Source organism: Bos mutus, chromosome 7, assembly GCF_027580195.1.
Source record: "Bos mutus isolate GX-2022 chromosome 7, NWIPB_WYAK_1.1, whole genome shotgun sequence".
In the NCBI taxonomy this organism is placed as follows: Eukaryota; Metazoa; Chordata; class Mammalia; order Artiodactyla; family Bovidae; genus Bos; species Bos mutus.
The window spans coordinates 51,233,997-51,258,728 of NC_091623.1; the positions used below are offsets into that span (position 1 = coordinate 51,233,997).

At 45.6% G+C, this 24,732-nt stretch overlaps 1 protein-coding gene across 1 annotated transcript; it reads right to left on the reverse strand.

The window, feature by feature from the left end:
- Positions 1-905: 905 nt before the first annotated feature.
- On the reverse strand, positions 906-23,229 carry CLEC17A (C-type lectin domain containing 17A). Its single transcript, XM_070374709.1, has 13 exons — positions 23,111-23,229; positions 22,909-22,986; positions 19,974-20,006; positions 19,841-19,891; positions 19,716-19,757; positions 19,074-19,162; positions 18,938-19,001; positions 17,771-17,908; positions 17,527-17,589; positions 15,196-15,291; positions 14,819-14,970; positions 8,709-8,818; positions 906-3,453 (listed from the first exon to the last, which is right to left on the reverse strand). The coding sequence occupies exons 1-13, from the start codon at positions 23,151-23,153 to the stop codon at positions 3,318-3,320; spliced, it is 1,095 nt and encodes a 364-aa protein (XP_070230810.1). The 5' UTR covers positions 23,154-23,229; the 3' UTR covers positions 906-3,317.
- Positions 23,230-24,732: the final 1,503 nt, after the last annotated feature.

A 24,732-nucleotide genomic window follows, 5' to 3' on the forward strand; every position in this document is an offset into this window, starting at 1 on the left:
TTTTGTCTTCAGTCTTTCCCTACATCGGGGTCTTTTCCAATAAGTCACTTTTCGTATCAGGTGGCCAACGTATTGGAGCTTCAGCTTCAGCAACAGTCCTTCCAAAGAATATTCAGGGTTGATTTCCTTTAGGATTGACTGGTTTGATCTCCTTGCAGTCCAAGGGACTCTCAAGAGTCTTCTCCAGCATCAGAGTTCGAAAGTATCAATTCTTTGGCGCTCAGCCTTTTTAATGGTCCAACTCTAAGGGCCGTGTAGAGCATTAATTTTGATACTGATGAGCTAGGGGCAGGTGTGGAAATGGGAGGAGACAAGTACAGAGGGAATAGGAAGCGAAGTGAATGCCAGTCCCCTACCCGCTACTTCCCCTGCTCAGAATCTGCTTGCCTTAATCACTTGCTCTGAGTCATAACAGGAATGATTGTGCTAACTCAGGGCACTTGTTGATCAATACATTGATTGGTTTATACCCACCCCGATACAGGGACTATCTGAAGAGATTGATGTATTGAGCTGTGCTCAGCTAGGGGTAGTACCAGCTCTCTGGGGGAGGGGGGCTGATTGCCACAGTGACTAGGAGGGGCACTTCTGGAATTTAATGGGTGTCACAGGCTGAATTGGGTCACCCCGAATTCACTTGTTAAAGTCCCAACCCCCGACATCTCAGAATGTTAAGACATTGGAGATAGTGTTCAAAGAGATAATTAAATTAAAAGAAGTCATCAGGGTGTGTTCTAATCCAGTATGACTGGGGTCCTTAAAGGAAGAAGAGATTATGACACAGAATTTATAAAGGGAAGAACTCCTGAAGACATAAAAGACAGCCACAGACCAGCCATGGAGAGAGGGCTCACCAGAAATCAACCATGCCAACACCTTGATCTCAGACTTCCAGCCTCCACAACTGTGGAACTTCCCTGGTGGTCCAGTGGTTAAGAATCCACCTTCCAATGCAGGAGACTCGGGTTCAGTCCCTGGTCAGGGAACTAAGATCCCACGTGCCTCTGGGCTACTAAGTCTGACTGCAGCTACAGAGCCTGCACACTCTAGAGCTGGTACATTGCAACAAGAGAGATGCCCACGTTCAGCAACGAAGACCCAGTGCAGCCAAAGATTTTTAAAAATAAAAATACATTTCTGTTGTTTAAGTCAGTTTATGACACTTTATTATGACAGTCCCAGCAAACTGACACAGTAGGCAAGGACCTCACAATGAACTGATAGTTTGAAAAGATCTAACACTGCAAGAGGGCTTCCCTGGTGACTCAGTGGGAAAGAGTCCACCTGCCAATGCAGAAGATTCGGGTTCAATCCCTGGATAGGGAAGATTCCCTGGAGAAGGAAATGGCAACCCACTCCAGTATTCTTGCCTGGGAAATTCCACGGACAGAGGAGCCTGGCGGCCTACAATCCATAGGGTCACAAAGAGTCAGAGATGACTTAGCAACTAAACAAAAACTTTGCAAGAGCTATTGGAGACAGTAGCATGGAAACATATATATTCCCATATGTAAAATATGTCAGCGGAAATTTGCTGTATGATGCTGGTGCTCTGTGACGACAGAGGGGTGGGATGAGGTAGGAGGTGGAAGGGAGGGCCATGAAGGAGGGGAAATATATATGCCTATGGCTGATTCATGTTGATATATGGCAGAAACCAATACAATATTATAAAGCAATTATCCTTCAATTAAAAATAAATAATTTTTTTAAAGAGATAATAGTCCAAGAAGATCCATCCATAGTAAAATGAATTACTTCATCAAAGAGCTTCACAAACCACCTAAAGGCACAAGAGGGTAGGAAGATGTCTCCATTATTGTCCTGAGGATCTCACAAAGTCATGGCCTGGCCTGGGTGAGGAATTTTGACTTTCAGCTGGTCTGCCTTTCTAGAAGTTCCACAGCTCAAGTCTTGGCAGAGGTCTGATTCCACCAACTAGGTTGGGCAAACCTCACTCAGGACATGGAAACAGCTGCATGTCAGGAATTATTGCCCTTATGCTTCCTAGAGGGAAATGGTAAACCAGTCCAGTACTCTTGCCTGGAGAATCCCATGGACAGGGGATTCTGCAGAGTCAAACACGACTGAGCATTGAGCACGGCACAGCTTCCCAGAAGTTGGTTCACATCAGGTAGACAGCAAAGGGTCCGAGTCCCATCACATTATGATCATGGTCCAAAGGAGCCATAGTGCTTTCAGTCCCAGCTCAAATAATGTCAGACCTGGAGCTCCTGAAGTCCATACGGTTTCCTAAGAGCCATGATCAGGGACCCAGTGAGTTCCCTCCAGACCCCAGAACTGAGAGACCATTACTAAGACCTGGCGTCGCTCCTGCTCATCTACTCTGGACTGAGTTGTGTCCCACCAACCCCGCCCCCCCCAAAAAAAAACTTCCATGTTAAATCCCAAACCCCAATGTGATGCTATTAGGAGGTAGGGCCTTAGGGGTGATTAGGTCTTGGGGTGGGTGGAGCCTTCATGAAAGGGATTAGTGTCTTTAAAAAAGGGACCTCAATATGATTATGACAGCCCTTGTATGCAGAATCTAATAAGAAATGATGCAAATGAACTTACAGAACAGGAAGAGACTCACAGACTTAGAGAATGACCTTAAGGCTGCCCGGGAGAAGGATGCAGGGGAGGGAGAGTTAGGGAGTTTGGGATGGATGTGTACACTCTGCTCTATTTAAAATGGATAACCAACAAGGACCTACTGTAGAGCACAGGGAACTCTGCTCAATGTTATGTGGCAGCCTGGATGGGAGGGGAGTTTGGGGGAGAATGGATACAAGTGTATGTATGGCTGAGTCCCTTCGCTGTTCACCTGAAACTATCACAGCATTGTTAATCGGCTATACCCCAATACAAAGTAAAAAGTCTTTAAAAAATAAAAATGGACCCCAGAGAGTTCTCACCCCTCCCAGCATGTGAGGACACAGTGAGAAGATGACATCCATGAGCCAGGAAGCAGGTCATCACTAAACACTGTATCTCCCTGAGCCTTGATCCTGGGCTTGTCAGCTTCCAAAACTTTGAGAAAAAAAATATCTGTTATGTATAAGCCCTCCAGTGTACAATATTTTGTAACAGCAGCCTGAACAGACTAACACAATGTGACTGAACACGCCCCCAAGTCCTCACCCCAGAAATGATCTGACTTGCACCCCAGAGACCTTGCTGCATCCAGGCTGCTGGTTCCACCTTTGGTGCTGTCAGTTCCCACTGTTCGCATCAGAAGGGCAGGAGGTTCTCACCTCCAAGAGCCGAGGGGCATGGGGTACGGATGGACCTCCACCCAGCCTCAACTCTGGGGTTCAACAGGAACATTTCCGCTCACAAATCCAATACGTAGTTTTGTCACAGGAGAGGTCATTCCAGGTGCCACCTTTGTTCATGCTGGCACAGTTCTCATTATTATAGAGGTTGTTGGGTTCCTGTGGGTCCCAAAAGCTGGATAAAGGAGAAAGTGGATATAGGGTGAGGTGAATAAATGGAGCACAGCGGATTTTTCAAGGCAGTGAAACTACAGTTCTATATAATACTGTGATGGTAGATACATGACATCATGAGTTTGTCAAAACCCATAGAATTTTGGGAAGGTCCGATGGCTCAGCAGGTAAAGAATCCACCTGCAGTGCAGGAGCTGCAGGAGACATGGGTTCGATCCCTGAGTCAGGAAAATTCCTTGGAGGGGTATGGGCAACCCACTCCAGTATTCTTGCCTGAAAAATGCCATGGACAGAGGGGACTGGTGGGCTACAGTCCAGAGGGTTCCAAAGAGTCGGACACTACTAAGCAAGCATAGCATTTTACAGCACTAAGTGTGAACCTTAATCTGACCTATGGACTTAGGTTCATAATAATGTGTCTATATTGGTTCACCAATTGTAACAAAACTATGCTAATGCAAGATGTTAATAATGGGGGGAAAATGTGTGCAGGAGAAAAGGGATGTGGGAAACAGCGCTCTGCACCTTCTGCTCAATTTTTCTAAAAAATAACGCACTACTCAGCCATAAAAAGAATGAAATTTTGCCATTGGCAACCACACAGGTGGACTTGGAGGATATTATGCTAAGTGAAGTAAGTCAGAGAAAGACAAAGACTATACGATATCACTTAATGTGGAATCTGAAAAATACAACAAAATAGTGACTACAGCAACAAAGAGGCAGACTCACAGCTGTAAAGCACAAACTAGCGGTTACCAGTGGGGAGAGGAAAGGAGAGAGGGCGATATAGGATTAGGCGAGAAAGTGGTAGAAAGTATTAAGTATAAAATAAGGTACAAGGTCCTTGTTGGTAGCACAGGGACCTCTCCTCAATATTCTGTCATAATCTAAATGAGAAAAGAATTTAAAAAAGAATAGGTATACTTATATGTATAACTGAACCACTTTGTGATACACCTGGAAAGCAAATGTAAAGCAACTATACTCCAATATAAAATAAAAGTTATTGGGGACTTCCCTGGCAGTCCAGTGGTTAAGACTTCACCTTCCAATTCAGGGAGTGTGGGTTCGATCCCTGGTCAGGAAGCTAAGACACCACATGCCTCAGTGGCCAAAACACAAATCAGAAGCAATATTGTAACAAGTTCAATAAAGACTTCAAAAATGATCCACACCAAAAAAAAAAAATCTTTAAAATTAAATAATAATTACTTTTTAAAAGTAAACAATTTTTAAAATAATAAAATTTAAAAATAGCTTTAAGGATATATTGTACAACATAGGAATATATCCAATATTTTATAACTTTAAATGGAGTATAACTTTAATAATTGCAAATCACTATGTTGTACGCCTGTGACATATAATACTGTTTATCAACTATACTTCAACTTAAAAATAACGATAAAAGGAAAAATAAAGTCTATTAATTTAAAAAAATATATCAGAAAAAAGAACAAGAAAAGCCTTAATGGCTCAGGGCTCTTTCTTCCACCCGAATCATTCCTTCAGCCTTTCAGAATTACATGAAAATGCTGTGTTGTCCCCGTCACCCCAGCAGCTTATCTGTGCTAACTCAGCCCCATCTCCCTGTTCACCAGGAATTCTCCAGGTTCCTGAATCAGTTTCCTGCATCTGGTCAGTTTCTGTTCTCTTCCAAAAAACATTTTTGTTAAACCACGTCCCTCTCAACCTTCCAAGTAATGTAGTGTTTTAGGTCATGTTCCCTTTTTTTTTTTTAATTGGAGTATGATTGCTTTACAGTGCTGTGTTGTTTCTGCTGTACAGTGAAGTCAATCAGTTATATGTACACATATATCCCCTCCCTCTTGGACCTTCCTCCCACCCTATCCCCCGTCCCACTCGTTCAGGTCATCAGAGGGCACACAGCAGAGCTTCCTGTGCTTTATAGCAAGTTCCCACTAGCTATCTGTTTTACACGTGCCAGTGTATACATGTCATTTGTTTGGTTTGTTTTGTTCTGCTTTTATCTCACAATTTGTTCCACCCTCCCCTTCCCCTCAACCACCACTGTGTCCACAGAGCCAAATTTGGCAATTCAGGTGCATGGGATTTATTAAAGGGTGTTCTCAGGAGAGGGGGATGGAAAGAAGAAGGATGAGGCAGGGGATAGAAGTGAGCAAGGGTATGGGTTTAGCCTGGTCTAGACTCCGCCTGAACCCACAGGGAGCTCTGGAATTTAAATAGCACAACAGAGTTTTTCCAACTTGAAACAAGGGGTCCAGGCAGCTCTTAGCCTGTCATTGTCTGTGGCATGACTTCAGTGGGAGTGGAGTAACCTTCTAGCTGAACAGGCTTCCATTCAGCTGAGGTCACCTCTCTGGAGAAAGTGTAACTGTGAGCCTTTAGCAGCCAATGCCCCCTGCTGGGGGGTGCCTGTACCAGCCCCCAAAAGGGATCTGAGCTGAGGACCTGCAGTGACACACCATCCCATGCCATCTCTATTTACAGAATTCTACCCCGCTCCAGGAATCTTCAATAAAAAAATAAAACCCGCAGACAAAACACTAATATCTCTAATATATAAAGAGTTCCCCGAAATCAATAAGAAAAAGACCAAAACTCCAATATAAAAAACACACAAAAATCTTTCCATGTGCTGCAAGGAAAGATCCCATGTGCCACAACTAAGACTCAACAAAGACCAATAAATAAATATTTATTTAAAATACACAAAAGATATGAATAGATAATTCACAGAAAAGTTAATACATATGGCTATCAAACATATGAAAAGACACTCAACCTCAAGCATAACAGAAATGCAAATTAATACTACATTGGCCTCTCAGTACCCTGTAATGACCAATATGGGAAAAGAATCTTAAAAAGAGTTAATATACATAAATGTATAACTGATTCACTTGCTGTACAGCAGAAACTAACACAACATTGTAAATCAACTATACTCCAATAAAAATTAATTTTAAAAAATACTGCATTAGTATTCCATTTTTCACCTATGATTAAAACAACAAAATTCCAAAAGTTTGATGAGCGTGTGGGGAAAAAAAAAAAATGTAAGTCAAGCTGGTGAGAGAATAAATTGGTATAATCATATGGGGGACAATTTGTTAATATTTACTTAAAATACAAATACAGACATGGCTGTATTTATATTTTAAATAAATACAAATTTAATACATACAGTATAAATAAATACAAATTTTCCCTGGTGGCTCAGTGGTAAAGAATCTGCTTGCCAGTGAAGGACACATGGGTTCGGTCCCTGGTCTAGAAAGATCCCATATGTTGGGGAGCAGCTAAGCCCGTGCACCACGCCTACTGAGCCTGTGTTCTAGAGCCCAGGAGCCACAACTACTGAAGCCCTCACCCCCAGAGCCTGTGCTCCGAAACGAAAGAAGCCAGCACAATAAGAAGCAGGCGGACTGCAACTAGAGAATAGCCCCCACTTGCCACAACTAGAGAAATCCCGCAGGCAGCAACAAAGACCCAGCACAGCCAAAAATTAATTTGTTAATCAATTAAATTATTTTAATAAATAAAATTAAGTACAAATACATATTCTCCTTAAGAAGATAAAGCATGATGGCTGACAGCATGGACTCTGAAGCCCGGGTGCGTGGCACTACCACCTGCCAGGTGTCTGACCTTGGGACGATCACGTAACCTGTCTGTGCCTCTGTTTCCATGTCTTTAAATGGAGAGGATAACAGTACTTTCCTTATAGAATTACTAAGAAAATTAAATAAATCAGTTAATATAAAGAATGCTTCCACAAATGAGATCCTGCTCATTCTTTTGGCAAATCAAAAATCTTCCTCTTGGGACTTCTCCAGTGGTCAAGACTCTGAGCTTCCACTGCAGGGAGCATGGGTTTGGTCCTTGGCCAGGGAACTAAGACTCCAAATGCCATGTGGCATAGCCAAAAATAAATAAATGAAAGATCTTTAAAATAAAATTAAAAAGCATGCATCTTTAAAAAAAATAATCTTCCTCTTCCTCTTGTCCTATAGCCATGGCATCTTTTCTCTCTTTTTTTCCCCTCAACCATTGGTCTGGGGACTCGATATGTTTGAGCAGTTGTGCCAAAAGGCTGAGATGTTTTAAGGAGGAAAAAATGTTCAGGCACCAGAAACCCTATCAGAAAAAAAGCACCCTTGTGCTTCCCTTGTCCAGCTGTGCCTGAGATTTGTGTGTGTGTGTGTGTGTGTGTGTGATTGCTTTTGTTTACTGTTTTAATTTTTAAATTTATTTTTAATTGGAGGATAATTGCTTTACAATATTGTGTTGGTCTCTGCCATATATCAGCATGAATAAGCCACAAGCATACATATGTCCCCTCCCTCTTGAACCTCCCTCCCACCTCCCGCCCCATCCCACTCCTCTAGGTTGTCACAGGGCACCAGGTCTGAGTTCCCTGAGTCACAGAGCAAATTCCCACTGGCTAGCTATCTTACATACGGTAATGTATATGTTTCTACGCTGCTCTCTCAGTTCATCCCACCCTCTCCATCCCCCACTGCCTCCTCAAGTCTGTTCCCTATGTCTGCATCTCCATTGCCGCCCTGCAGATAGGTTCATCAGTTCCATCTCTCTAGATTCCATATATATGCATTGATACATGAAATTTGGTTTTCTCTTTCTGACTTACTTCACTAGGTATAACAGACTCTAGGTTCATCCACCTCATTAGGACTGGCTCAGATGTGTCCTTTCTTATGGCTGAGTAATATTCCACTGTGTATATGTACCACAATTTTTATTGAGTGTAGTTACTTTACAATGTGTTAATTTCTACTGTACAGCAAAATAAATCAGCTATACATATACATATATCCCCACTTTTTTGGATTTCTTTCCCATGAGGTCACCACAGAGCACTGAGTTCCCTGTACTATGAAGTAGGTTCTCATTAGTTATCGATGTTATACATAATATCAATCCCAATCTCCCAGTTCATCCCACGACCCCTTTCCCCCTTGGTATCTGTACATTTGTTCTCTACATTTGTGTCTCTATTTCTGCCCTGTAAAATAAGATCATCTATATTAAGTTTTTCAGATTCCACATAAATGCGTTAACATATGAATTTGTTTTTCTCTTTCTGATTTACTTCACTCTGTATGACAGTCTCTAGGTCCATCCACATCTCTACAAATGACCCAATTTCGTTCCTTTTTATTCAACCTGGGATTCTAAAGAATCTGCTGGTTTAGACTTCACAAAGACCTACAAGGAAGAGAGACCCAATAAGCCCTGGATACTTGCCTCAGTGTGACAGGTGACCCATCCAGCCACCTCCAGTCCCCTTCGACATTTCTGTCATTCAGCCCCAGCCAGTACACCCGTGGAGATCCGTGAGCCTTGGCCACAAAGTCCTGCAAGTACAAATATCATTCAGCCATCAGTTCTTCTACGTATACCCTGCTTGTCTCACATATATTCAGGGCTTGTGAATGCCACCCCAGTACCCATCCCAAATCCCCATGGCATACAGAACAAGATCAAAACCTTCCTCCCACTTGAGCACCTGCAGTGGGAATAATCATGCTGCTTTCTTGAAAAACCTATGAGCCACTCTGTGCCTCAGTTTCCGCCTCGGTAAAATGGGATAATAGTAGCTACCTCCTTATAGAGTTATTGAGAGGATTGAATGGATTAATATGCATAAAGAATTCAAAACAGTGTCTGACATGCTGCAAGTCCTGTGACATCTTATTTCATAGGAGTATAGTAGATTTTCAACGTTGTGTTAGTTTCTCCTGTACAACAGTGAATCAGCTATATGTATACATATATCCCTTCCCTCTTGAGCCTCCCTCCCACCACCTCCATCCCACCCTTCACAGAGCAGTGAGCTGAGCCCCCTGGGCTCCCTGTGCTGTACAGCAGCTTCCCACTAGCTAGCTGTTTTACACACGGGGGTGTATATATGTCAATGCTACGTTCTCAGTTCATTGCACCCTCTCCTCCCCACCCTGTGACCGCAAGTCCGTTCTCTATGTCTGCATCTCTATTCTTGCCCTGCAAATAGGTTTGTCACTACTATTTTTCTGTATTCCATACAGTACTGCAACATCTTAACATTTAACATATATTTAAGGAACAATTCTAATAATAATAACTGATATCTTGGATTTCCTGGTACTTTCACACTCCCAACCCCTGCAGTCCTAAGCGACATCCAGGCAGAAAAGGAATTCATTGCTTCAGAAAAAGAACGTGGAGGAGGGGAGAAATAGGAGATTCCCAGCTTTTGTATTTCATAAGCCCAGGCCTTTGGGAAGAAAGAAAGGACTTGGATCAAAGACGAGAAGAAAACATCATGATTTAAAGCAACTCCTGGAGTTCCCTGATGGTACAGTGGGTAAGAACCCGCCTGCCAACATAAGGGACATAGTTCGATCCCCGGTCCAGGAAGACCCCCACCTGCCGCAGAGCAGCTAAAGTCCATGTGCCACAACTACTGAGCCTGCATACTGCAACTACAGAAACCCGCGCACACAGAGCCCGTGCTCCACAACAAGAGAAGCTCCCGCGATGAGAAGCCCCCGCGCACACAGAGCCGGTGCTCCACAACTAGACGCTCCCGCGATGAGAAGCCCAAACGTCACAACGAAGAGTGGCCCCTGCTCGCTGAAACCAGAGAAACCCCACATGCTGCCATTTGCAGGAACATGAATGGACCTAGAGAGTGTCATACTGAGTGAAGTCAGACAGAAAAGGAGCAAGATCGTATGACATCTCTTATACATGGAATCCGTAAAGAAATGATACAAATGAACTTACAAAACTAGAGACTCACAGACTTAGAAAAGGAACTTATGGCTGCCAAAGGGAAGTGACAGTTCAGGAGTTTCGGAAGGTGATGTATACCCTGCTATATTTAAAGTGGATAATCAACAAGGACCTACTGTATAGCACAGGGAACTCTACTCGATGTCATGTGCCAGCCTGGATGGAAGAGGGGCTTGGGGGAGAATGGACACATGTATACGTATGGCTGAGTCCTCTCACTGTTCCCTGCACCTGAAATTATCATGCCATTGCTAATCGGTTATACCCCAATACAAAATAAAAAATTAAAAGTTTGAAATAAATCCATAAATTTTTTGAAAAGAACCAACATAGCCAAAAATAGATAAATAAAAGTTGAAAAATAAAGCAACTCCTCTCCAGGCAAACTGATCTATGGTAAGGAAACCAGATGTGTCGTTTCCTGGGATAGGCGGGGGTGACTGGAAGATGGCATGAGAGAACTCCCTGGGCTGTGGAAACATTCTAAATCTTGGCTGGGTTGACAGTTACACAGATGCCTACATATGCCAAAACTCAGTGAATGGACACTTAAGATCTGTGCATTTTACTCCATGCAAATCATATCTCACTCACTCAATCTTATTCAAGACCAAGATTTCCTAAAAGGTAAAGACAAAAGATGGCAATGGGAAAGAAGCTATGGAGATGTAGACGTGGTGGGTGCCAGGAAGAGGGCTCTGCATTTCATTCTCTGGTAGAGCCCGAGGTGATGGCCAAAACCCCAGATGGATATGAAAACTCTAAAAAGTAGAGGGACTCTGGACCTTGTTTCTTGGGTAAAACCCCAGAGAAGTATCAGGAAATCAGAAAGAGCAAAGTGCTGCTCAGCCCATCAAGTCATCATAGTGCCCTGAAGCTGAAACTCCAATACTTTGGCCACCTGATGTGAAGAGCCAGCTCTTTGAAAAAGACCCTGATGCTAGGAAGGATTGAGGGCAAGGGGAGAAGCAGGCAGCAGGAGATGAGATGGTTGGATGGCATCACTGACTCAATGCACATGAGTTTGAGTAAACTCCGGGAGGTAGTGGAGGACAGAGGAGCCTGGCGTGCTGCAGTCCATGAGGTCACAAAGAGTCGGACGTGACTTAGTGACAAGATAACAATGACAACTAGCACATAGGAGGTGTTCAAGAAATGTTGATTGAAATAACAAGTTAATAAGTGACCTACACAGGCTCCCCAGGTGGCTCAGCAGTAAAGAATCCACCTGCAAATGCAGGAAACACAGATTCAATCCCTAAGTCAAGAAGATACCCTGGAAAAGGAAATGGCAACTCTCTCCAGTATTCTTGCCTGGAAAATCCCATAGACAAAGGAACCTGGTGGGCTACAATCCATGGGGTCACAAAAGAGTCGGACATGACTTAATGACTAAAAAATGAGCTACACACTTTGTACAGGTCATCTCATTTGATCTTCATGGTAACCCACTGAAGCAAGGATTGTTAACCCCATTTTACAGATGGGAAAATTGAGGCACAGAGCAGTTAAGTAATTTGTCCAGGATCATTCACCCAGTGGATGTCCCAGTGGATACCAGCTTGGAACAAAGATGTTGAGGACCAGATATGCACTCCCCTCCACCTTGACCCCATATAAGCCATCCCTACTCAGAAGAAAAACAGATAATCCCAACTGATTGAGATGAAATCTCCACCACCTTGGTATAATAGGAGCTCAAAGAGGAAGGAAATGAGTTATTTAAAGCAAAGTTATATTTCTTAACTACCTGAGTTTAGTTGTTGTTTAGTTGGAATATGACTTACACCTGCCCCATTCACATCATCTAATCTAATCTCCAAAAAAAAACCCTGTATTTATTCAATACAAATGATGCTATGAAACAGAAGGATTTTTTTAAAACAGAGAAGATACAGAGGGAAAAAATAAGATGGTAGCCTAAATCCAACCAAATCAATAATTACATTAAATGTAAATGATCTTTTGCTGGGTCATAGAGAGTTGGACTGTGAAGAAGGCTGAGTGCCGAAGAATTGATGCTTTTGAACTGTGGTGTTGGAGAAGACTCTTGAGAGTCCCTTGGACTGCAAGGAGATCCAACCAGTCCATTCTGAAGGAGATCAGCCCTGGGATTTCTTTGGAAGGAATGATGCTAAAGCTGAAGCTCCAGTACTTTGGCCACCTCATGCGAAGAGTTGACTCATTGGAAAAGACTCTGATACTGGGAGGGATTGGGGGTAGGAGGAGAAGGGGATGACAGAGGATGAGATGGCTGGATGGCATCAGTGACTCCATGGACGTGAGTCTGAGTGAACTCCAGGAGTTGGTGATGGACAGGTAGGCCTGGCATGCTGCGATTCATGGGGTCGCAAAGAGTCGGACACGACTGAGCGACTGAACTGAACTGACTGATGGCAGTTTTTCCTTTTTTTCTCTTTTTTTAATATTTAATATTTTTATTTATTTATTTGGCTGTGCCAGATCACAGTTGTGGCATGTGGGAATCTCCAGTTGCAGCATGTAGGATTCAGTTCCCAAACCAGGGCTTGAACCCAGGCCCGTTGCATTGATAGCATGGAGGTACCACCAGGAAAGTGAAAGTCGCTCAGTCATGTCTGACTCTTTGCGACCCCATGGACTATACAGTCCGTGGAATTCTCCAGGCCAGAATACTGGAGTGGTAGCCTTTCCCTTCTCCAGGGGATCTTCCCAACCCAGAGATCAAACCCAGGTCTCCCTCTTTGCAGTCAGATTCTTTACCAGCTGAGCCACCTGGGAAGCCCAAGAATACTGGAGTGGGTAGAAGTTCTCATATGGTAGTTTTAGTCCTAGTTTTTTAAGGAATTGCCACGTGTGTGAATGCTCAGGCATGTCCAACTCTTTGCAACCCCATGGACTATAGACTGCCAGGCTCCTCTGCCCATGGGATTTCCCAGGCAAGAATATTGGAACAGGTTGCCGTTTCCTACTCCAGGGGATCTTCCCGACCCATGGATCAAACCTGCGTCTCCTATGCCTCCTGCATTGGCAGGCGGATTTTTTTTTAATTTAAATTTAATTTAAATTAAATTAAATTAATTTAAATTTAATTTAAATGTTAATTTAAAATTCCCACTGAGCCACCTGGGAATTGCCATACTATTCTCCATAGTGGTTGTATCAGTTTACACTCGCATCAATATTGTAGATAAATGGATAAAGACAATGTGGTACATATGTACAATAGAATATTACTCAGCCATAAAAAGAATGAATTTGAGTCAGTTGCAGTGAGGTGGATGAACAAAGAGTGAAGTAAGTCAGAAAGAGAAAAACAAATATCATATATTAATGCATATATATGGACTCTAGAAAAATGGTACTGATGAATGTATTTGCAAGGAAGGAATGGAGACATAAATGTAGAGAATGGACTGTGGACACAGCTGGGGAGCAGAGGGTAGGACAAACAGAGAAGGTAGCATTGACATATATACACTATCGCACGTAAGACAGTGAGAAGTTGCTGTGTAACACAGGGAGCCCAACCTAGAGCTCTGTGACAACCGAGAGGGGTAGGATGGGAAGGGAGATCGAGGCCCAAGAGGGAGGGATATATTCACATAGTTATGACTGATCTGGGCTGCCCTGATAGCTCAGTCGGTAAAGAATACGCCTGCAATGCCGGAGACCTGGGTTCAGTCCCTAACAGAACCAACACAACATTGTAAGGCAATTATCTTCTAATTAACAAATTTTTTAATATCTGTAAATGATCTTATAATACCAATTAAAAGCCAGAGATTCAAAGATTGAATTAAAAAAAAAAAGACCCCACTATATGCTGTCAACAAGAAATCTTAAAATAATGACATAGGTTGAAATAAAAGGATAGGGGAAAATAAACCTGGCAAACACTAATAATCAAATAGTGCTGTGAGTTTTATGGTAAAGAACAAAACTAGCTTCCTGGGCTCCAACCCCAGCTCTGACATTTACTAGTTGTAACAAGCAAGCTGCTTGAGTGAAACAAGCCTCAGCTTTGTTCTCTGTGAAGTGCTGATAGGTAATGATATGCACAGCTTTGGTAGTATTAAGTCATTAAAGTTATCTACACTTATTTCAATTCTCCTCGTACATACACACAGATGAAACTGTCTCTTTCTATAACTTTAAAACATAACAGTGCCCATCTGACTTTCTTTGTGAGTGCATGTAGGTAGAAATTTTGCCTCATACACTTCCACCATTGAGCTATAGGGACTGGCTGTCATTTTAACGTAACATAGCCTCTCCTGACCCTCACCTAATTTATAGGTCTGTTGTTAGAATTATGTTAATGCGTGTAAAATATCTGGAATACAGCCTAGAGAATAGAAAGTGCTACCAAAGAGATAGCCATTATTATACCTCCATGTAAGAGAGGAAACTGAGGCTCAGATTGGATAAGTCAATACAATCGGGATTTGAACTCAAGCAGTAACCTCAATACTAAAAGTTCTAGTGATTCAAAAGCAATTCCAGTTTCTTTACATTCAGGCCAGGGAAGGATGTGTAAATCCTAGGAGAGAGGCAGGCTGGCCCTGCTGGTTCTCAAGGGTGTGGAGGGGACAGCTCACCTGTTCATCAGAGTTACTGATGATGACCAAGTGAGAGTAATTCTCCTGGCAGAACTTCCGGGCTTCATCCCATGACTTGGTGCTTGGAGAGAAGTAGTAACACTTACCCTGAAAAGGGAGCCAGCCTTCAGGACAGGTGACCCTGGTACAGTCTGGGGACAGGATAGGATTCTGTCAGAGTGGCCCCAGAACCAGAGTAATGTACATGGTACGCCATGTACAGGTGTTCAGGCTGGGCACTGCTCAACTCTAGCGGGGGTTGGGAAGGAACCATTCACATAGATTGCACTGAGAATCACTCCCAAGGATTTGTGCTCTGTACCGGCTCCACCATGCTCCCCCCCCCAACTCAGGGAAGTTCCCCAAGTCCCACTTACCTAATAAGCCCCGAAGTTCTAGCAGGGACTGGTTGGTGTCAGCTCTTATGCGCTCAATGTCCTTCTTCAGGCCAGCTAACCCCATCATGCCAGTCACTGTTAGCAGGAACGGGCTGAACGGTTAGAGACCCAAACCCCCATCTACCCACCTACCAATCACTGACTGCAGACACACCAGACAGAGGCAAGAGTTGTGCTCCCCACCACACCCATGTTCTAGTGGGTGAAACTCAAAAACAACATGGTCAGTGCCCAAGAGGAGTCCTAGAGTTACTCAGAGGAGAGATTAATTCCTGAGGCTTGAGGGAGAGTAGAGATGGTGGACTTCCTGGAGCAGATGGGTTTTAAAGGGAAATGGTGGTTCTGTATTAGTGAGGAGGCTCAATAGTCAGGGGTCACCTTGCCACCTTGGAAGCAAAGATCCAGAGGCAAGCATGTTGAGACAGGCTCGTACAGTAAAAGTCAAGGAGAATCTCACAGGAGCTTGAGCTCCAAGTGCAACGAGGTCTGGCATCTGGGTCCTTTAATGCCAAGCCAAAAGTTTTGCATTGGACTCTGGGCAGTGAGAAGCTGATGGTTTCTGAGTGTAAGAGTGGCTTGGTCTGAAGTGTGGGGTGAGGGAGTGTGGAATGGAGCAATTTTCAGACATCACCAATCATAGTGAAGGCCTCTTCTACAACTACTGTGTTCCCACTACTCTCAACAAATTGGCCCTCCGCCAATACTCCCCAGGGCCATCAACAGATAATGCTTCAATTAGACAAAATAGAAATATTAGATAGATAACTCAATAGGTAGGTAGATAGATGATCTATAGATGATTGATTGATAGGTAATAGATAGATGCTGCTGCTGCTGCTAAGTCGCTTCAGTCGTGTCCGACTCTGTGCGACCCAATAGACGGCAGCCCACCAGGCTTCCCCGTCCCTGGGATTCTCCAGGCAGGAACACTGGAGTGGGGTGCCATTTCCTTCTCCAATAATCTATCTGTCAATCACCTATCTATTATCTATTTATCAATTGTCTATCATCTACTTATCTAGTTTTCTATCATCAATTATCTATTTCTTCATCATCAATAGATAGATGATTGATGAAGAAATAGATAATTGACAATAGAAAACTAGATAAGTAGATGATAGACAATTGATAAATAGATAATAGATAGATGATTGACAGATAGATAATAGTAGACAGACAGACAGATAACATATATGTTATCCTTGACACTCTTTCCTCGCACCCACCACCATTCCCACTCACCCATCCCCAGGGTCAGTCAATTTTACCTCCTAAACCTTTCTACTCTACCTACTTCTCTTCAACCCCACAACCACAACCCTCAGCTAAGCAACCATTCTCTCTCAACTACCCACCCTCCTCCCTGTACTTAAATGTTGCCTCCTACTACAGGACCTCTGCATATGCCTGAGATTCTCAACTCCTTACCTAGTTAATTCCGTATTTCCTGAGTCTAACGGATTCACTGCATTCCCTGCCCTCATTGGCCATAAGGTTCCTGATGAAGCAGACAGTTCATCACATAACTGACTTATGATAAATGTCATGAAACAGAAATTCAAGAGGAAGGAGAGACCGTAACAGGGTCTGAGCCTCAACTGGAGGTGTGGAAAGGCTGCCCTCGCTATGGTAGGTTAAAGACGGCTGCAAATTCTTTGCCCTTCCCCCAAGGAGTGACAGGATTACCTACCCTCCTTCTGAATCTAGGCTGGTCCTGTGACTAATTCTGACCAACAGAGTGCAGTGGACCTGTGGCTGTGTAATTTCTGAAGCTGAGCCCTAACACCACCATGCTATAAGGAAGCTCAAGTTACACATGTGGGTAGAGGCACACCCAGGCACCAGCCACATGAGTTAAGCTTTCTGGGACCTTCCAGCCCAGCCCAGCTACCCAGTGACCCCAGCTCACCCCACAAAGAGTGGATGTACCATGCTGAGCTGTTCTGAATTCCTTCCTTGTAGATTTGCTGGGACTATAAGTGACAACGCTGGGAGGAAATAAAATCCAAGTTTCTTTGCAACCACCCCCCAGAAAAATGACCACATTTCCAGCACTTGACAACCACAGTGACTCCTGGCCACCATATTGGAAAACAATGGAGGTCTAGATACACGCATGTACACGCACACACACACACTCCACAGGGACAGGGACTCTGTCTGTTGTGTTCACCCCCCTATGTACCCATCCCCCACCCTGGGACCTAGCACAGTGCCTGGCAAACATGGGGTTGGGGTTGGTGATGAAGCTGGATTTGACAGTCATGTTGGTGCTCAACGTGGCTTGAAGGGATGATTGACACCACTCACCATTCGCTCGCCATGCCATCTGCTGAAAGGTCAACATCCTCAGCTCTTCCACCACCTCCTGGTCTATGAGAAGGAGTCCAGCTTGAGCCCAAGTTGGACTACATATCCTCCCGTTTGTTGTTGTTGTTCTTGTTTAGTCACTAAATCATGTCCGACTCTTTTGCGACCCCATGGACTGTGGCCCCCAGGTCCTCCCATACCCCTTTCCCGGTTTCTCTGCAAGCCCCTTTCTCGCCTTACTCACACTTGATCAGGGTCACAACCAGACCGGTGCAGCCCATGAGCAGTGACACCACCACCAGCAGACACAGGCACACCATCAGTCTCTCCTGGTAACACCTAAGACCTCCGAACTTCTGACTGATCCAGGGCACTGGAGTTGCTGTGGGGTGGAGACGGGGACAGGGACACTGACGCTGATACTTCAGTGAGGAAAGGACCCTTGAACTTTTCTCCAAGAGTGGGGATGGGGTGGAAGGGGGCAAAAGATTAGGGTCGTGGCTATATCATCAGGTGGGGTCAGCAAGAGAATGTCAAACACAGCAAACCCTGAAGAAGCCCGGAACGTTTGTGGAATACAGTCTATGGGCCCAGCATTCTGTCACACCCTTACTATCTTCTTGAATCCTCACCCTTATGACAGAGCTTTAATTGCTCCCAGTAAACTGAAGGCTTAGAGAGGTTGTGCATAACCTGGACCCAGTTCTCTTTTTCATCCTTTTTTTAAATTGGGGTATAACTGCTTTACAATGTTGTGTTAGTTTTCTGCTGTACAGTGAAGTGAATCGGCTATACACACAGATCAGTATATGTACAGTATATACATCTCCCTTCTCTTGAGCACCCCCACCCCCCATCCCCACCCCTCTAGGTCATCACAGAGCACCGGGCCGAGAATCCAGTGCTATACAGCAGCTTCCCACTAGCTGTCTATTTACACAGGGTAGTGTATACACGGCAGTGCTATCGCTCAATTCATCCCACCCTCTCCTTCCTCCACTGTGTCCACGTGTCCATCTTCTACGCCTGCATCTTTATTCCTGCCCTGCATATATCTGTACCATTTTTCTAGATTCCATGTATATGTGTTAATATGCAGTATTTGTCCTTCTCTTTCTGATTTACTTCACTCTGTATGACAGACCCTAGCTCCACCCACATCACTACAGATGACCCAGTTTCATTCCTTTTTATGGCTAAGTAATATTCCAGGATATATATGTACCACACCTGCATTATCCATTCATCTGTTGATGGACATTTAGGTTGTTTCCATGTCCTGGCTATTGTAAATAGTACCCAGCTCTTCTCTTTAACATTTAGGATGTATCGTCTTTTATGCTCCAGCAGCCCCCCACCCAAGTTGCTCTGCAGGGGCCCAAACTATGGACACTTGCATCCCCTAACTTACATGCAAACAGGAGGTAGGGCTCGAGGAGTAACTGGTAGCCATCCTGGGTCCCTATGGGTCTGGTCTAGACTTAAAAAGGCGGAGCTTCAGAGAGGAAATGTTTCTCTCCCAGGGTCTAACTCCAGAGCTCACACACACTGGCCACCGTGGGAGGGGAGACAGAGGCACACCCAAAGGACTTACTGGCTACGGGCGGCTGGGATGCAGGATGCATCAGATCAGTGCCTAGGAGAAAGGCAAGAGATGTTTATTCAGAAGTTACTGAAAGACTTTGTCTTCCAAGATTAACAACCTCCCCCAAGCCCTCTGATTTGCTCTTTGGTTAGAATTGGGGAATGGAGGGGACTTCCCTGGTGGCACAGTGGTTGAGAATCCGGCTGCCAACGCAGGGGACATCGGTTCTATCCCTGGTCTGGGAAGATCCCACATGCCTCGGAACAACTAAGCCCGTGCACCACAACTACTGAGCCCATCTCTAGAGCCCAGGAGCCACAACTATTGAGTCCGAGTGTGCCAGCTCCTGAAGCCCACGCACCCTGGAGCCCATGCTCCAGGGCAACAAGGGAAGCCCACCCATCTCAACTAGAGAGTAGCGCCCGCTCGCCACAACTAGAGAAAAGCCTGGGCAGCAAAGAAGACCCAGCTGAAAGACTTTGTCTTCCAAGATCAACAGCCTCCCCCAAGCCCTCTGATCTGTTCTCTGGTCAGAATTGGGGGCTGGAGTAAGGACTTCCAAGTGCCCCTCTAGGACATCGTAATGGGTATTCCTATGGCTTACCCAGATGAGGAGTCAAGCTGGTGACAGGGGTGACGTTCAGGCCTGGAAGGGATCAGAAAGACAGCAGTCAGGCATATCAGGACCTCAGCCAAGGGAACAGGATGCTCCCGGCCCTGGATCCTCACCCGTGTTCTTCGGGAGCTTACAGGGAAGTGGGGGTCTCTCCGATTTCTTTCCTGAGGAGGGAGGAACGGTTGCTCAGGCTCAGAGCAGGACCAAGCCAGCACTGGGTCTCTGATACCCCCAGCCCCAGCTCACCTGCCCTGGGAGGTCTTGGTGGAGCCATCCAACCTGGAGAAGAGAAGCTCAGAGTCAGGGCTGGTCCAAGGATGGGAATGGGGTGGAAGTCAGTGATGCAAACAGGAGTGAGATTGCAGTGGAGGGTTAGGGATGGGGTTGTGCATGAGAATGGCTCTGGACTTAGGGATGGGGACAGGGTTAAGATGCAGTGACCAGGGACTTCCTTTGTGGTCCTCCCAATGCAGGGGGCCCGGGTTCGATTCCTGGTCAGGAAACTAGATCCCATAAAAGAAAGAAAAAGGTGAAAGTGTTAGTTGATCAGTCATGTCTGACTCTTGAGACCCCATGGACTGTAGCCCACCAGGCTCTTCTATCCATGGAATTCTCCAGGCAAGAATACTGGAGTGGGTAGCCATCCCCTTCCCCAGGGGATCTTCCTGACCAAGGGATTGAACTCGAGTCTCCTACATTGAAGGCGAATTCTTTACTGTCTGAGGCACCAGGGGAACCCACAAAGATTTGGCTTGATGAAACTAAAGAAAGATCCCCTGTGCCACAATTAACACCTGGTGGAGCCAAAAAAAAAGAAAAAGATACAATGACCAGCCATTCTGAATTACTAGGATGTTCCTAATTTTAAAGCTGGAAGTCCCAGATTCCAGGAAATCTTTCATCCCTGGATAAACTGGGACAGTTGATTACTCTAAGTTAAAGACACAGGTGAGGTTGAATATGGGAATAGAGTAAGGTTAAGGTTGGGGGTCTTCCTTGGTGGTCCAACAGCTAAGACTCCATGCTGCCAATGCAGGGGGCCAAGGTTCAATCCTTGGTCCGGGAACTAGATCCTGCATGCCACAGCTAACTGTCACATGCCGGAACTAAAGATCCCATGTGCTGCAACTAAGACCTACTGCAGCCAAATAGATAAATAATTTTTTTTTAAGGTTAGGGGACTTCCCTGGAGGTCCAGTGATTGAGAATCTGCCTCCCAATGCAGGGGATACAGGTTAGATCCCTGGTCAGGGAACTGAGATCCCACATGGGGCAGCTAAGCCCACAGACTCTAGAGCCTGAGCACCACAAGGAAGAGACCCGCATGCCTCAACTAAGACCCAACTTGGCCAAATAAATTAATTAAAAAAAAAAAAAGGTTAGGATTGAGATGAGGGTTTGGATTGAAATGAGGATGGGGCTGAAAGAAGGCTCATGGGAGTAGGGTGATGATGATTCAGGATGTGGTTGGGGGGAAGAATGCAGTTGTAGCTGCATTTGGGTAGGGGAGAAGCTGAAGCTGGTTTGTAGTTGTGTGGGGCCTGGTGACAGCTTTGGATCTGGACATAGAGATGGGACGGAGCCAGGCCTGATTTTGGAGATGATGGGGTCTAAATCTGGGGAAGAGGTGACCCTGAAGACAAGGATGGGGGACTTCCCTGGCAGTCCATTGACTGTGATTCTGCACTTCCACTGCAGGGGGTGAGGGTTCAATCCCTGGTCAGGGAACTAAGACCCCCCTATGCCACATGGCACAGCCAAAACAAATAAATGCATTTTTTAATTAAAAAAAAGACAGGTATGGGTTGGGGGGCATGGAGTTGGGCTTGGAGATCATCTTGGGACCAGGCTGGAGTTGAAGACGGACAGTAAAGAGCCAAGCCCAGGGCACCTCCCAACTCCTACTGAGCCCATGGTGCTCTGGGACCTCCCAGGCTGACTGCCCTCTGGACTCATAAGTGGGGGACGTGGATCCACCTGGAATGCCAGCCGACCCCCACCCCATCCAAGAACATTCAGGGGCCCTGGTGGGAGTTGCTTCAGGGAAACCTCAAAGCCTCCACTTCATTTTTTTTTTTTTTTTTGACTGCACCACGTAGCCTTCAGGGCTTCCCTGGTGGCTCATCGGTAAAGAATTCATCTGCCAATGCAGGAGATGCAGGTTCAATCCCTGAGTTGAGAAGATACCTTAGAGAAGGAAATGGCAACCCTCCTCAGTATTCTTGCCTGGGAAAATACATGGACAGAGGAGCCTGGCAGGCTACAGTCTGTGGGGTCACACAGAGTCAGACACGACTAAGCGACTGAGCACACGTACGCGTAGCTTTCAGGATCTTAGTTTCCCAACCAGGAATTGAACCCAGGCCAAAGCACCAAGTCCTTACCACCACACTGCCAGGGCCTAAAGCCTCCACTTTTATATACACTTATCAGACTCTTGTTGAATCCCCAGCCGGGCGTGGATCACTCAAGTCTAATTTGGGTCCTGGGTGTGAATGCAAAGAGATTGGAAAAATACTGGTCCCTGCACAGCTTCTAAAACCCTGGCACTCATGTCTCAGGGCTTTGCATCCACCAGTTCTTTTGGGAGCTTCTTTCCTTAACAAACTCCTATTCACTCCTCAAGTCTCACTCCAGTGACCCTCGTCTGACCCCCAATCCTCCCACTAATGCAGGCAGAGCCCTCAGTTACCCTCAGGATTCCCCCAATTTCCTACTCCCTCCCCTCTCTGACTTGCTCACCGAAGACTGTACACAGAACTGAGTGTGTGTGTGTTAGTTGCTCAGTCGTGTCTGACTCTCAGCGACCCCATGGACTGTAGCCCACCAGGCTCCTCTGTCCATGGAATTCTCCAGGCAAGAATACTGGAGAGGGTTGCCATTCCCTTCTTCAGGGGATCTTCCTCGCCCAGGCATAGAACCCAGGTCTCCCGCACTGCAGGCAGATTCTTTACCATCTGAGCCACCAGGGAGACCCCTGTGCACAGAACTGCTTCCCCTGTCAGACTGAGAGACCCTCAAGATGGAGGCATGGACGCTCCCACCATTGCGGTGCCCAGCGTGAACAGGCTGACTGTGTGTGTCTGCTATGCCCAGCTAACTTCCCCTGGAGAGTCTGCTCCCCGCGCTTCATCCCTCAGGCTGCAAATCTCTTCAGCCGGCCTCAGAGAGGTCCTCTTACCTGGCTTGGGAGGAAGGTCCTTGTAGGGTGGCGTCATGTTCTCATAGTCATCGTCATCATCTTCTTCCCTGGACCCTTCTAGAGGAAAGGCACGTGAGAGCCCAGCCCACCCTCTCCTCTGTCCCTCACACCCTGGTCTCCAGCCCCAAGCCTGTGTCCTGACCACCCCCGGCCCCCACTCCACGCCTGGCCAGGGCCCTACCCGGCAGGTCCCGGCACCCGGCGTTAGTATACAGGGCGCACATGGCTGCAGCTAGCGCCAGGAGCCTGACGGAGCAGGCAAAGCCTGACAGCTTCTGCTCCTTGTGTCCCCAGATCAGGTGTCTGGGGCTTTTCTCAGTTCCTTTTTTCTTTTTCTTTAATAGTCAAGAACATGCAAATCCATCTGGAGGGAAACACCCCAGACCACACACACACACACACACACACACACACACACACTTGTATTTCCCCCCAGTTTGAATTCATGCATAGAAGTAACAACGACAACAGCCCCTGCATTTGAGTTCCCACAGAGCACCAAGCCCTGGGTGAAAAAGATGGAGACGCTCCTTTCTACATGGAACCATCAGTTGAGACAGGAAAGACGATACACCTGTAAAGAAATACAGAAATAAGCGATACAGTTTGTTTTTTCATTTTATTTCCAGTAGTAATAAAGTATTATTTTAACATAAGATAAAATAGGGTTAAGGGATGGGATGGGGGCTAAAGTAGAGAGGTGATCAGGGAAGGCCTCCCGGAAGCAGTGACATTTGCAACAAGATGTTAAAGTGATCGGTGCTAAGTACTCCCACATTCCACAGTGAAGTTCTAGGCTCCCTATTGCTACAAAAGACATAACCCCAAAACTTCATGACTGGGCTTCCCTGGTGACTCAATGGAATCCACCTGCCAATGCAGGAGACACAGGTTCGATCCCTGGTCTGAGAAGATCCTACATGATGTGGAGCAACTAAGCCCATGTACCACAGCTACTGAGCCCGCATGCCCTAGAGCCCATGCTCCGCAACAAGAGAAACCCTTAAACAGCAACTAGGGTACCCCCCATTTGCCACAACTAGAGAAAGCCCAGCTCAGCAATGAAGACCCAACACAGCCAAAAATAAATAATTTTTTTTGAAAAGCAAAAAAAAAGAAAAAGAAAAAGATGTCCCCACTGAAGCCTCAGACAGACAGTGGTCCTGCTGAGCCCTTGGTCTCAGCCACATGAACCAATTTTGAACTTCTGACCTCCAGAACTATAAAAGAATTCATTTTCATTGTTTTAAACCACTACATTTGTGATGATTTGTTTCAGTAGGCATAGCATATTACATACCCCAGAGGGCAAGACCCCAATTCCTCTTTTGAGGGGCTTTCCACTAAAAGTTAAAGGAAATGCAACTCAGATTGGCTTAAACAATAAGGAAACCCCGTCAGTCACATCCTTGTACATGTTAGGATATTGGGCTGGGTGGTCATAACAGAGATTCAGAACAAAAAGGTGACTTAAATGAGGTGGAATTTACTTCTCACCTCACGGTCTCAGAATAAGCAATTCACAGTCTCCGCCAGCGGAAACTCTTCACCGGCACATGCCCAGGGGGATGGCCCCAGCCCTACTTGAGGTGGGAAGGCGGCAGCCGACCGGACCCCCTCTCCAAAGAAAGCTCACCCCAGGGGCTGGACTTTCCCGTTTCCATGATGTCACACACAGAACCTCTCCCATCTACCTGAGGTGTAGGTGGGCTGTTCCCATTCTACGGATGGGGAAATGGAGGTTCACCTGAGAAGGAAGACCCTGTCTGCCCAGCAAATACCCACTGAGCAATGAGTATCAGA